A 13,531-nucleotide genomic window follows, 5' to 3' on the forward strand; every position below is an offset into this window, starting at 1 on the left:
AGATGAATTAAACCCTGCATTTATTCATAATTATACTTGTTTCCATGCATGCTCAATAAAATATGTAAATATGATAATATAGAATATTTGTTGGTTCTGTGCTGCAGCATATTATAAAAACATTTTATCTATGAGCGTAGTTACTGCCATAATCTGTTTAGTGAGGCATCAATTAACCGTTGATGTTATTATTATAACGCAGAGGAGCTGCAGAATAATAAATAATAATGAAATTATATTATACTGCATGATTGCTTTGAATGCTAATAAGAAAAAAATATTAAGAATGTCTTTATTATTAATTTGATTGACACTAAATGAACTAGGAGAGCTATTCCAAAAAAGTAAAAAAAAAAAAAACAACAATCCACTGATCTGTTTACTTGTTTTCTAAGCAAAAGGAAGGCTTTGTTGGGCTGCTGGATAAAACCTGGAACTCAGCGCTATTTCTGACATTTTGAATTGAAAAAGCTTTCTGGATGGGAAGAGAAACGTCTTCAAACTTGGGAGCAAAGACCAGTTGATTGTTTATTTAAACTTTTTTTTGGAAAGACTATGACCTGGATGACTGAGAATCTTCACCAGCGTAGGGGAGCTATCAATTTTGTTCAGGGTTGCTACAGCATAAGGCAAGTTAAATTCAAGACTTTTTAAGACTTTTTAATGCCACTTGAAATAAAAATTTAAGACCAAATTCACAAGAAACACAAGAAAAACCCACTTGCGACAACTTAACCTAAAGGTTTATTTTAACATAAACCACTGCACTAATGTTTCACATTTTGAAAAGCTTCCCATACAGGAAGAAAGCTAAAAACACACCAATGACAGAAATATTTTAACAATTATTTAAAGGAATAGTACACCCAAAACATGATTAGCCTTCATTTTCTACTCACCCCCATGCTGAACAACACTCTGGAGTACTTTTTTGATATCTCAAATGCATCTGGAGATCTGGGAGGCTTCTTGCTGTCTGCTGACATTCAAATAATGGAGGTCCATGGCGCCCGAGGCAGAAAGGTCCATAAAAGTCCACAAAAAACGTGTCAATATTCCTCCATACTGCTCGTCCAATGTATTCCAAGTGTCCTGAGTGGTTAGCGTCCATAATTTACTCGAAACGAAGTCATTTAGAATGTTAGAGCATAAACAGTAGTGTATAGGATTTCCTAAAAGCGCGTTCACGAGTCTACGGAAACCGCGGCAGACCAAACCAGATGAAAGTGCGCATTCAGCGTCTGCTCTGCCGATAATGCAAGCGTAGAAGAAGAAATGTGCTGTTTACCTGTGCAAAGAAAGAAACAACGAAAGAAAAATGTCTGAGGACTTCAGTGTTGAGGAAGAGCATGAGTTCTTTGCCGAGCTGAATGCGCACTTTCATCTGGTTTGGTCTGCCGCGGTTTCCGTAGACTCGTGAACGCGCTTTCAGGAAATCCTATACACTACTGTTTATGCTCTAAAAACATTATAAATGACTTCGTTTCGAGTAAATTCTGGATGCTACCCACTCAGGACACTTGGAATACATTGGACGAGCAGTATGGAGGAATATTGACATGTTTTTGTGGACTTCTATGGACCTTTCTGCCTCGGGCGCCATAGACCTCCATTATTTGAATGTCAGCAGACAGCAAGAAGCCTCCCAGATCTCCAGATGCATTTGAGATATCAAAAAAGTACTCCAGAGTGTTGTTCAGCATGGGGGTGAGTAGAAAATGAAGGCTAATCATGTTTTGGGTGTACTATTCCTTTAACTGAAATCACAAACTTTGTTTTAGCAGGGAACAAAAAAAATCAGTTTTAAAGCCCCAACATAACCAGAGCTAAGTCTTTTTAGCAGCTATTTTTCTTTGTATGGTTTTCTTAGTATGTTTGATTTGGTGATAAGTGGAGGCATTGCAGAGACAAGGGTGGAACTAAACTGAGAAATACCGGCTGTTTCTCTGTAACTCCATTTTGACGCTTTGTGTTTCGCGCTTCGCATGTGCGACTCCACTGCCTTAATTCCCATCGTTCTGTGCTTGAATGACTTCTTGCACTAAATCCACTGAGCCTCATGTATGTTCCCTGGTTTTAGCCATGGAGGAAACTCTTGGCTGGAAAGCGAATTTTGGTTACATTTACACTTGCTCATATTTTCCAGACAAAAAGTTAATGGTGCATCTCCCAAATGTCCCGGCCGCATCAACGCTTTATTGGTTCCGCTATCGGGACGGAACCAATAATGGCGAGACGTTTTTTTTTTTTTTTTTATAAAATAAAAAGGTACATTTTAATGTTTTCTTTAGATTACAAAAATAAATCATAATAAAAATAATCCTATTTATGATGTTTTAAAAATTAAGACCTACGAAAGACTGATTTAAGACATTTTAATACCAATTAAGGCCTTAGTTTTATTTTGAGGAATTCAATGCCTTTTAAAACTTTTTAAGGACCCGCGGGAACCCTGTTGTTGCAGAATGGTGGAGTTTGTGTAGCTTCACATTTCATCGCACAGTTTCTGTCACTAGAAGCGAGTCATTCCTTCCTCTGTAATCTGTTCTCTCAGCTGAGGGCTGGTAATGTGCACAGAGTCTGGTTTCCTGCTGAAAAATCAATCGCTTCCCCTGAAAAAGATCTCATCTTGAAGCCTGAATATGTGGCTCTAAATGTCAGGGGACTTTCTTGCATTAATTATTTCATTTCTCAATATTGTTGATACCGAGCAATATGTTCATGTTCCTGTATGGCTGGACTTTAGACCAGCACTGAAAGAACAACAGGTGGAAAAGTCTAGTGTGTGCCAGAGGTACGACACTATAGACACACAGCTATGCCTGTTAGCATTCTAGCGTTGCCAATTAACCAAATTGCCCGCCTTGCAATGCATGAATGACTGTAGAGAGCATCGACAGATACAAGCTGACAATTCAAAGCATCATTTTATAGAGTTCATATTGTCTGCAAGCCTTCTGGAGAAGTTATTATACTTTAATACATCTGGTTTACATGGATTTGTTTATATTTTTCAACTAAATAAAAATACACTTTCCTATCAGTTCAGTTCAGAACCGCCATGTTCTTTAGACTGAACTGTCACTTCTCGTTGCGTCACACCTCAACCTGCCTCAAAGCCAACGCTGATTGGACGTTCGTTTGGTGAACGTCTCCAAATTTTGAATGGCAGCCAACTTCCCTGCAACTCCCAGCAAAATCCCCTACAACTATCAACAATTGGCCCTCTCCTGGGCGTGCATACTGTATTATTTTTTACTCTGACTCTACCCTTTACCGAATAACAGGGTCTGACCAGGAGATGACGTTTCTCTTTAGATCTTAATGTGGAAAAATCATGACAGAAAGAATATTTTAATACAAAGATTGATGTTTAAAAAAGGAATTGTAGAGGACTAACCAAGATAGCCTGGGTGCCATTCCGAACTTAGTCCCGCCCACAACGTTTGAGGTCGGGAAGTTCGGTCTGGCATTGCTCAACAGTATGCTCACACAATATCTGGCGGGTCAATCAAATTGTCAGGGCGGGCTTTATACGATGATGGACAGATGATCAACGGTAACGTAATCAACCATGTGACCAATGCGCGCTTGGGTGACAACAATAATGGCTGCCGCCGGAGAGTTTAGGTGAGTAGATTCTGCTATTAGATCTGTTCTAGAAGATATCGACAGCAATTTAATTTTAAAAGAGGAACAGAGAAACGCGATCAAGGCTCATCTTCTTATTATAGGCGTGCAACTGCACGTTGATTTTTGTTGACAACAACTATGCGTTGCTTAACATACGTCACGCACTCCGTTGCTCTTATTGGTTGTAGGTCTATCCAATTGAGTGCAGAGGCATTTTTTTTCCTGGTTCGTTCAAAACACGCCCCATAATCACAGCTCTATGGAGCAGCATCAGACTCATATTCTGACTAGAATTGAGTCGGACTACGTCAGGTTATAACCAAGGGCCCATCAAGGAAAGTGGGGACATTTTGAATGGCTACTACGGTAATTGGTATTAGATGCAGATGATATCCCAGATTAATATTTCTCTTTCAAACACACTTTAAAGGAGGAATGTTTTCTACAAAAAGAACTAAGGCAGACCTTTGATGATACAGAATATCTACATTCAGGAACCTTATCTCACAGGCGTATTTTTGGCAGACAAGAGCATGAACAGTTCATTACTTGGCATGTGGCGCATGCAGCATAGAATGGACCTGGCTTTGATATTGAAGGCCCTCTCCCCCTCGCTGAGGCCCTCGTTTACCAAACGCACCACCTCATCTGGACTCAAGTCTCCTCTGTCGAAAGACGAAAACACACAAGACAAATTAAATACTTTCCATTACAGCAGAAAAACTTCATTTATTGATTAAAAACAACCTAAATCACTCACTTTTTCTGGTTCCAAGGAATGGGTTCCACATTACAGTTGGCTAGTAAATGTGGGCTGTATCTGACTTCAACGTAAATGACTCCTTCCTTGGCTTTATCCTCTATGAACTCATAGGCGATCCTCTTTATGGCTTCCCTGTCACCACTGAAAGGGAAACAAAGATAAAAACATTTGACCTTTTGGACCTGATGGACTTTTGATCACAATCAAATCGAACCTTAACAACAACTAATCCTTTATCTGAACAGTAATGAGTTCAAAAATGAGCAACAGAAATGCTCACTGATATGATAAAACATGGTACACACTGTAACACATTTTATGGCTGACTTTTTATCAGAAGTATTTCTGCTTATCATTAACAATTCCATGTATTTTATTCAACATGTCATTTCTGATTAATTTGCATAAATCAAAGTCCTTTCTCTGGATGTATATACCGACAGGTTTATTTGATGGAGGGTTTTATTTCGATTTATGTTCAAGTGAATTTAGTTACTCTGCAAATTGGTGTTTGGTTTGGTTGATGTGTTTTTTTCCCCCCTTTTTTTCTTTCTTCTTTTTTTTCTTTTTTTGGTTGATATTAATTAGTCTTTTTTTGTCTGTCTGAAATTGTATGAAATAAATTCCTATTTTTATTAATTCATTACACTTAATGTATACTTATATATGAGGATTTTTTTCCGAAAACTTTTCGAAATCGGTTTATTTTTATTGCAACAATAGAAAATAAAACTATTTATGTACATGCATTTAATTGATTTTAACTTTAAATAAAAAAAAATAATAATAAATAAAAATTGTAATTTTAAATTGCATGTGTTGGGCTTTTAATAAAACCCTGTTTGCTTTTATATTTCCTTTCTCTGTTTTGCACTTTATATTTGCTCTGTTAGTAAATAAATAGTACAATAACAAGACTAGGTTTTCGGGATGTACGGTTTTGCACATGCATGTAATGAATAAACTAAGGAAATGAGAAGTGCAGTCCAGTGAATATTAGAAAAGGAAGTTCAAGTTTAAATGTCACAAAGTGAAAAGCATAATTTGTTACCAAGTGGTATAAGACACAAGTCGTTCTTTGAATGCAGTACGAACGTTTTTGTTCACAGTAGCGAGCGTTAAATCACGAGAAATAAGCAGATTTTGCTGTCAAGTGGATTGATCGGCAAGCAATGCTATTCTTAGCCTTTATGTTATAGTGATAGAAAAAAAAACTATATGGTATGTAAGGCATAGGATATTCACCACAAATAGGTGGTGCACTATAATATATAAGTCTGCTGATCACACTTGGTGAAAAAATGCTTTAACCCTTTCATGCATAGAGATCACTACAGTGTACAGTAGTTTAAAAGTGTTTTTTGGGCACTAATGCATATAGACCAGAGGTAACCAATTTAAAATCAGCAGGGTCCGAATAAAGAAAATCATCAACCAGTAAAGGTCCGTAGACATTTTTAATTATAATCTGTTACTTTAAACACAATTTAACACTGAAATAAAATGAGTTGTTTATGCATCCATGTTTAAACAAAAAATATATTTAAAAAAAAGAGTGGAAAGATAAACATTTCTTTTGAGATAAAGATGGTGCAACAAGTTTTTTTTTAATGCATGAGATGGTTACGCCTTAAAAAATACTAAGTAAACACTATCTGAAAGAACACCTAATATATTTTGCTTTATTTGAAGGTGAAGATTTCGGTTTTATTTTTAGTCATAGAATGTGAGTAGTCAAACTTCACCAATTGAAGCTACAATTTACTTACTCAAATTTACTTGATATTCAAACCAAAGTAAAGTAGGATATAAACCACAAAAATAAGTTATTACATATGATGATTGGATTTAAATGGAAACATGGTAACTTGTGTAACCTAAAGAATTGAATATTTAAAGGTATAGTGGAGAATTTTCCATTATACCTTTAGACTATAGACTCATCCTCTCCACTTTAAAGGTATACTATGCAACCGGTGTTGATTTTCCAGCGAAGCTCCCCCCAGAGGGCGAAAGTAAAAGTGCACTGTCGTAAATATGCTCAGCTGTTCTCCTGGTTTCTCCGTCAAGCCAGGGGCGGTTGTTTTGAGCTTAGCAGACAGGCGAACGCAACAAATCACCATGTCTACTGCGGTAAGTGGGCTTTCGCTGTTTTCTGGCTGGTTCCGCCATGATAACTGCACAAATATCGTCACTGCGCTAGCAACGAGCATGCCTTTCACTGGGGGCCTGTAGCAGTTCTCGCCGTAAAGCAAGACGGACTCTTGCGATGCACAAGACTTCTGAGCCTGTGGGTGCGGGCCGAGGGCTCCTGCAATTGCAAGTACGGTATTTCCCCTACAGACCACCAGGGCGGCTGAGAAAACCTTTGTTCGACCTGAAATGACTCATTTAATCATCCAAAACGTTATGGAACACATTAACTGAAAAATGTTGCATAGTATGCCTTTAAAAAAAAATGACATGCACAACCCTGTACCTGCTCTGAGAGGGACTGCCTATTAAACGTGCATGAGTTGATGAGTGATGCAAACAGCAATTTTTAAACAGAGTGTGCACAAGAAGAAACTTGCTGTTTGCATCACTCATACAAGCCCAATTCCAAAAGAAGATCTGCATTTTTTCCACTATGTCAGACTCACCACTGGGTGAGTGAAAATGGGGACGTAAAGATATCACCGGAATGATTGACAATAAGAAGGACCAATTATTTTAATGATCCACCCAGAAAAAGAACATCCTCCACTATACCTTTAAAACGAATGTATGCGATCTTAGTGTGTACATTTCTTTATTTTTAAAGTTAGGTAAAAACTAAAAGTTATTTTTTACCTTAAAGGAATAGTACACCCAAAACATGATTAGCCTTCATTTTCTACTCACCCCCATGCTGAACAACACTCTGGAGTACTTTTTTGATATCTCAAATGCATCTGGAGATCTGGGAGGCTTCTTGCTGTCTGCTGACATTCAAATAATGGAGGTCTATGGCGCCCGAGACAGAAAGGTCCATAAAAGTCCACAAAAAAACGTGTCAATATTCCTCCATACTGCTCGTCCAATGTATTCCAAGTGTCCTGAGTGGGTAGCATCCATAAATTACTCGAAACGAAGTCATTTAGAATGTTTTTAGAGCATAAACAGTAGTGTATAGGATTTCCTAAAAGCGCGTTCACGAGTCTACAGAAACCGCGGCAGACCAAACCAGATGAAAGTGCGCATTCAGCTCGGCAAAGAACTCATGCTCTTCCTCAACACTGAAGTCCTCAGACATTTTTCTTTTGTTGTTTCTTTCTTTGCACAGGTAAACAGCACATTTCTTCTTCTACGCTTGCATTATCGGCAGAGCAGACGCTGAATGCGCACTTTCATCTGGTTTGGTCTGCCGCGGTTTCCGTAGACTCGTGAACTGACAGGCGCGAAATTTTAGGAAATCCTATACACTACTGTTTATGCTCTAAAAACATTCTAAATGACTTCGTTTCGAGTAAATTCTGGATGCTACCCACTCAGGACACTTGGAATACATTGGACGAGCAGTATGGAGGAATATTGACAAGTTTTTTGTGGACTTTTATGGACCTTTCTGCCTCGGGCGCCATAGACCTCCATTATTTGAATGTCAGCAGACAGCAAGAAGCCTCCCAGATCTCCAGATGCATTTGAGATATCAAAAAAGTACTCCAGAGTGTTGTTCAGCATGGGGGTGAGTAGAAAATGAAGGCTAATCATGTTTTGGGTGTACTATTCCTTTAAGTGCAGAAACTCGTGATCCAAAGTTATTCAATAACCTCAGCTGTGATCAAAATATTTATTTTCATTCACATGACAAACTAGTCTCAATAGCCCACTTATGAAAGCTCTCTATATTTAGAAGCGGATTTCATTCAGTGATGCAGAAAACTGGTTCATGATTTTCACTCATATTCCCTACTATTATGATGCAATCTTAGCTGAATATATAAAAAAAAAGATTCATAAATGTTGCCTGTTCTACTCGTTGCTGGATTTCAGTAAGATTTAGGTTTTAAACATGAATTTTGATCACTGTTTATTGTAGCTCTTCTGATAACTGTTATAATTTTACTTCTTCAATCTTATATTTTTTACTGACATTTGAAAACAAGCATTTCATACTTTAGATTTTTTTTTAATTTGGCCTGTTTGTTAGTTTTACTAACTTTCCTTTAGAGCTTTAGAGGACTACGTAAAGAAAAAGAATTGAGTTTCTTGGTTTTTTTTTAATCTTTACTTGTTACTAGTGTTTTTACAGCAATACATTTCTGTAAACTGTAGGAAATGGTGCAGAACATCCTGTTTGCTTTCTTCTACATGTTTAATCTTGGGAGATATGATCTCAAAAGCCTCCCACTGAAGCACGAATAAATTCAAGTGTTTTTAAGCAATTCAGCTGCGTTTTTTTTACAGCTAATGTGTGATAACATCGGCTTTGGCTCTATGCAGCATCTCTTGGTTTCCTCACAGTTGCTCCCCCACTGTAGGAATGGATGGGGTCTGGGTTGCGATCTACAGGTTTGAGCAAATAGCTCCAGAGCGGTGAGACGTCCATCTGCCGTCAATAGTAATCCAATGGACAGAGTTTCCCAAAATCAGAGCTGCAAATTCTAAAAGTCGCGTTTTCGGATGCAGAGACATGAGGCTTAAGCCTTAAATGGCCAAGCTCCATCTGATATCAGAGATCTGATTGTTCCTTATGTTCCTAACAGAGCACTTCGCTCTCAATCTGCAGGTTTACTAGTGGTTCCTAGAATTTCTAAAAGTAGAATGGGAGGCAGATCTTTTAGTTCTCAGGCTCCTCTCCTGTGGAACCAACTACCAGTTTTAGTCCGTGAGGCAGACACCCTGTCTACTTTTAAGGCTAGGCTTAAAACTTTCCTTTTTGATAAAGCTTCTAGTTAGAGTGGCTCAGGTTATCCTGAGCTATCTCTATAGTTCTGCTGCTATAGGCTTAGACTGCTGGAGGACATAGGGTTAGTTCAATCTCTAACGTTCTGCTCTCTCTGTTTTTTCACATAGTAGCTTCATCTGGTCTGTTCCTGTTTGGCTGTGACTCCATCCTGGAGAGAAATATCAGCTGTGCTGCAGCCATCAACACCTTTGTTTATAAATGTTAGATTGGCCTGTTTTCCAGTGTAGTCCTGTTTCTCTGACTGTGACTAACTGGATGTGCTCTCTTCGTCCTCTGGAATGGGAGCTGGCTCAGAGCTTGCCTGCCTGGCTGTGTGTTTCCTGGACGGGGCCGCCTTTTACAGCTGCTTTCACAGCGTGTCAGATGCTCAGAAGCAGGACCTTTTGCTGCGCCTAGATGAGCGTCAACCATTGACTTTGCATGTAAACTAGCTGCTTCTGCTGCCTCTAGCGCGTGCAGTCTGAAAGTAGCATTACAGTCAGCATTAGGGGTGTAAATAATAATCGTTTTGTATCGATGCATCGATCCAAAAGCCGACGATCCGATGCATCGATACGTCCGCAAGATTATCGATTCATGTTTTTTTTTTCCTCCGGTCTATTTTTATCCATTTGCTCCTGGACGTAATTCTCCCTCCCGTGCTGCGGTGGCGCTAAACCTATTTTGCCCTCCTACCTCGCTTCCTGGTTATACTCTTACAGCAGTGTGTTGCAGTGAGCTTGACACAGACATTTTTAAATTATGCTCAGTATTGAAGCGTGGTCTGTGCTACACGCTGTGGATCTAGATATTGCCGAGGCGGCGAGGAAGTGGGGGCGAGTTTAGTCCGACGACGGAGGGACATGAGGGCCAAAAAGAGCGGAGATCCAGGTGGAAAAAGGGTCCCAGCGTTCTAGCGCACCTCGCTCTTCTAGCGGGTCAAACTTCACGAGTTGTTTTCCGCAATTTCGGTCAAAAACAAAACAAGCCGGCCTCCTGTCTGCGGCACTGTTTGCGGTCAGCTCTGGAGCCAAGGTATTGCATTCCACTCATTGCACTGATTTTGTCCAGTATTTTTGCAGTATTTTTTGATGCAACTTTTCTACTTCTGTTATTTGGTGTTGTTTCTAAAGAAATGCATAACGATATTACAGCTTTCATTGATTTATTTAAAACTTGAAACTTTGTTTAGCCTGTAAGGTGTGAAAAATTTTTTTTAACCGATTAATCAATTAATCGAATCGAATCGTGGCGTATTCTTGAGTTTCGAAAATAATCGAATCGTTGGGTCAGGAAATCGATACTGAATCGAATCGCCATGATGGATGTGATTTACACAACATTCACACTGCATATATGCAAGAAAGGCAACTTTTTCTAGTTATAGTGTGAAATCCTAAACCAATCCAATCAAATAAAAAGGATAATTAACATTGTCAATAAAAATAGCATCAGTCCTGGTTTTTATCCCTGTAAAATGACCCCATCACTATATAGAATGTGTGTAAGCCCTGATTTTCCTTTGCAGTCCAGGACTCTTTTTACATCACAATGCAGAAAAGAGTCCAGCTTTCAGCACTTACAATGAATGCTCACAACATGAATGACTGTTGTTCTCAACAACCTTCTTATACTAAGTAAAAAAAAAAAAAAAAACACAGACCCAGCAAAGCTCCCACTATGGCTCTGCACAAGCTAAACCTAGCCAGCAAGTTCCCTAATGTTCAGGCTACAGGCACAGTAGGGTCCATTCAGCACAGCCTGTGCGCTGCAGGCCAAACCACTACAGAGCAGCAGCATCTGAAAGCATCTGAAAGCCTGCATTTGGGTCTGTTTTCGATTAAAAATAAGACAGAGTGACACATGAAAAGCGCCCCAAACAAGTTTAGTGTCCTTTTCTGGTTGCTTGCCAAGACGACACTTGATCTCAATAATGTGGTGTTCCTGTTCTACATGTCTGGCATCTCAAACCGCCGCCCCCCCCCTGCAGTGGAGCTGAGTTACATTACATAATCCTTCTGTGCTTTACATACCAACTCTATCAATCACACCTTTAGGTTTTTAAAGACTTTGGAAGCATCATAATTGCAGCAACCACACGTGTGATAGCAAAGTGGACTTAGGCCCTGATTGTGAACGCCCGCCGTTGGATTGACTGTTTATGGCGCCTGGCGTCACGCTCTGCAACTCATGCTGGAATGAAACTCCTTCCAGTTATGCAATCATAAGGTTGATGCGTCTTCACTTACGCTATCACGTGCATGTACTCATTGAATTTTTCCAAGAATCCCGTGAGAGTCGCAGGCTCGCGAAGGATGATCTTCTCCTTCAGCTCCTCGGATGAGTTTGCATGCAGATCGATGCCTCGTCTCCTGGAAGAAACGAAAAATAAGAAATGGAGGGAAGCGTTTATATAAGTCATTTTTTCTTAAAAGAAGTGCATTTGTTCTTGAATTGAGGAGATAAAAGAAACATTTTGCCAATGGAACAAGACAATTTACACTTAAAATAAGAAAACACAATTGCATTGTCTTATTTCAAGAGCATTTTATCTAATTATCTTATTTTAAGAGTAAAATTACTCATTCCATTGGCAAAATATCTCATTTACCTGCACAAATTAAGGGTAAATACACTTAATTTAAGACATTTTTTTACTTATTTCTAGATTGTTTTTGCAGTGAGCTCATTTTACTCTAATTATTAAAAGATTCTGGGTGTCCTAAAACATTTGATTCTATCTGCAGAGCAGATCTTCCTACAAAGGTGGAAAAGTGATTTGCGTTTGCCTTTCAGCAGGCAGCACATGCAAAGATTTTTTACTCATTATTGTAGAAGATGCTATAATGAACAAACCAAACAGACTGAAAAAATTGTTTAAAAAAAATTTAAAAATGTGAACGTATATGGGGGATAAAAAGTGCCAAAATTAAATAAATAAATACAGCATTAAATAAATAATTAAATGTAATAATAATTAATTAAATATGGAATTAAATAAATAAATGTGTCATTAATTTAATAAAATACATCTTCATTTTATAAAAAAAAAAAATATATAAAATTATTTCAGTGTGCATTTAATTATTTTATGGTCCTGTGTCGCAGTGCATCGAAACCATTAAAAGAATCTGTCAAACTCACCCATCAAAGTTAGGGGGCGGTTATCTAACACCTGATTGGTCACCCTGCACATTAAGGCGAAGCAAATCGATTACAGAGACTGTGATCCACAGGTTGTGAGCATACTCTGATACAGTAGGTGGCGACTCGATTCGCGTTAACCCCGCCCCCTAACTTTGATGGGTGAGTTTGACAGATTCTTTTAATGGTTTCGATGCACTGCGACACAGGACCATGAAATAATTAAATGCACACTGAAATAATTATATATGTTTTTAATAAAATGAAGACGTATTTTATTAAATTAATGACACATTTATATATTCAATTCCTTATTTATTTAATGAATTACACATTTAATTAATTGTTTATCGCTGTATTTATTCATTTAATTGTGGCACTTTATATTAGTGACGTGGTTTTAATTAATGAATGACACATTTATTTATTTATTTAATTCCACATTTAATTAATTATTGACACATTTAATTATTTATTTAATGCTGTATTTATTTATTTAATTTTGGCACTTTTTATCCTCCATAAACGTAGCCTCGTCTGTTCCTGTTTGGCTGTGACTCCATCCTGGAGAGAAATATCAGCTGTGCTGCTGCCATCAACACCTGTTGGAGATAAATCGTCATAGGTGCGACAGGTGCTTAACGTTCAGCAGACCAATAGAAATGCAGCTTTGTTCCTCACTCCAGAGGAAAGCCCAGCCCAGAAGTGAAGAGAATGTGATTTGGAAAATGAAATTCAAATAGACAATAAAAAAGTGTGATGTAACAAAAAAGAAAAAAAAATTTAAAACCAAATCTGAGAAAACAGCAAAGTTTCTCTCCAAACCTTTTCTGATTAAGAATTGTTTCATGGTTTTCTTTCTGGATTGTATTTTTTCTTATGTAAAGAAGCACTTTAAAATGTTTCCATCACTGGAATGAATTTGTTGCAAATTAATATTTCGTTTTTTTAAAGACTACAACACTAAGCACCCATTTAGAAAACTTATTTAATTAGAAACTATTTCCTTGCACGTCTGCAGAAGGGATTTATGGATATTTATCTATCCTTCTACTTCCTGGAGCTCTTCCAGCACTGGGATT

General features: G+C 38.1%; 1 protein-coding gene across 2 annotated transcripts in view; it reads right to left on the reverse strand.

Annotated features, from left to right (window-relative positions):
• The window catches only part of ada (adenosine deaminase), a 49,335-nt gene that overhangs the window by 22,564 nt on the left and 13,240 nt on the right, over window positions 1-13,531 (reverse strand). For both annotated transcript variants that reach the window (XR_005282597.1, XM_038306632.1), the window contains exons 3-5: window positions 11,555-11,677; window positions 4,394-4,537; window positions 4,183-4,298 (exon numbers count right to left, since the gene is read on the reverse strand). Coding sequence is in view for 1 of the 2 variants with exons in the window: in XM_038306632.1 (XP_038162560.1) it covers window positions 4,183-4,298; window positions 4,394-4,537; window positions 11,555-11,677 (383 nt within the window). In the remaining variant the exon portion in view is untranslated. The remainder of the gene's footprint in view (window positions 1-4,182; window positions 4,299-4,393; window positions 4,538-11,554; window positions 11,678-13,531) is intronic.

Source organism: Cyprinodon tularosa, unplaced genomic scaffold, assembly GCF_016077235.1.
Source record: "Cyprinodon tularosa strain WSP-4 unplaced genomic scaffold, ASM1607723v1 ctg587, whole genome shotgun sequence".
Classification (NCBI taxonomy): Eukaryota; Metazoa; Chordata; class Actinopteri; order Cyprinodontiformes; family Cyprinodontidae; genus Cyprinodon; species Cyprinodon tularosa.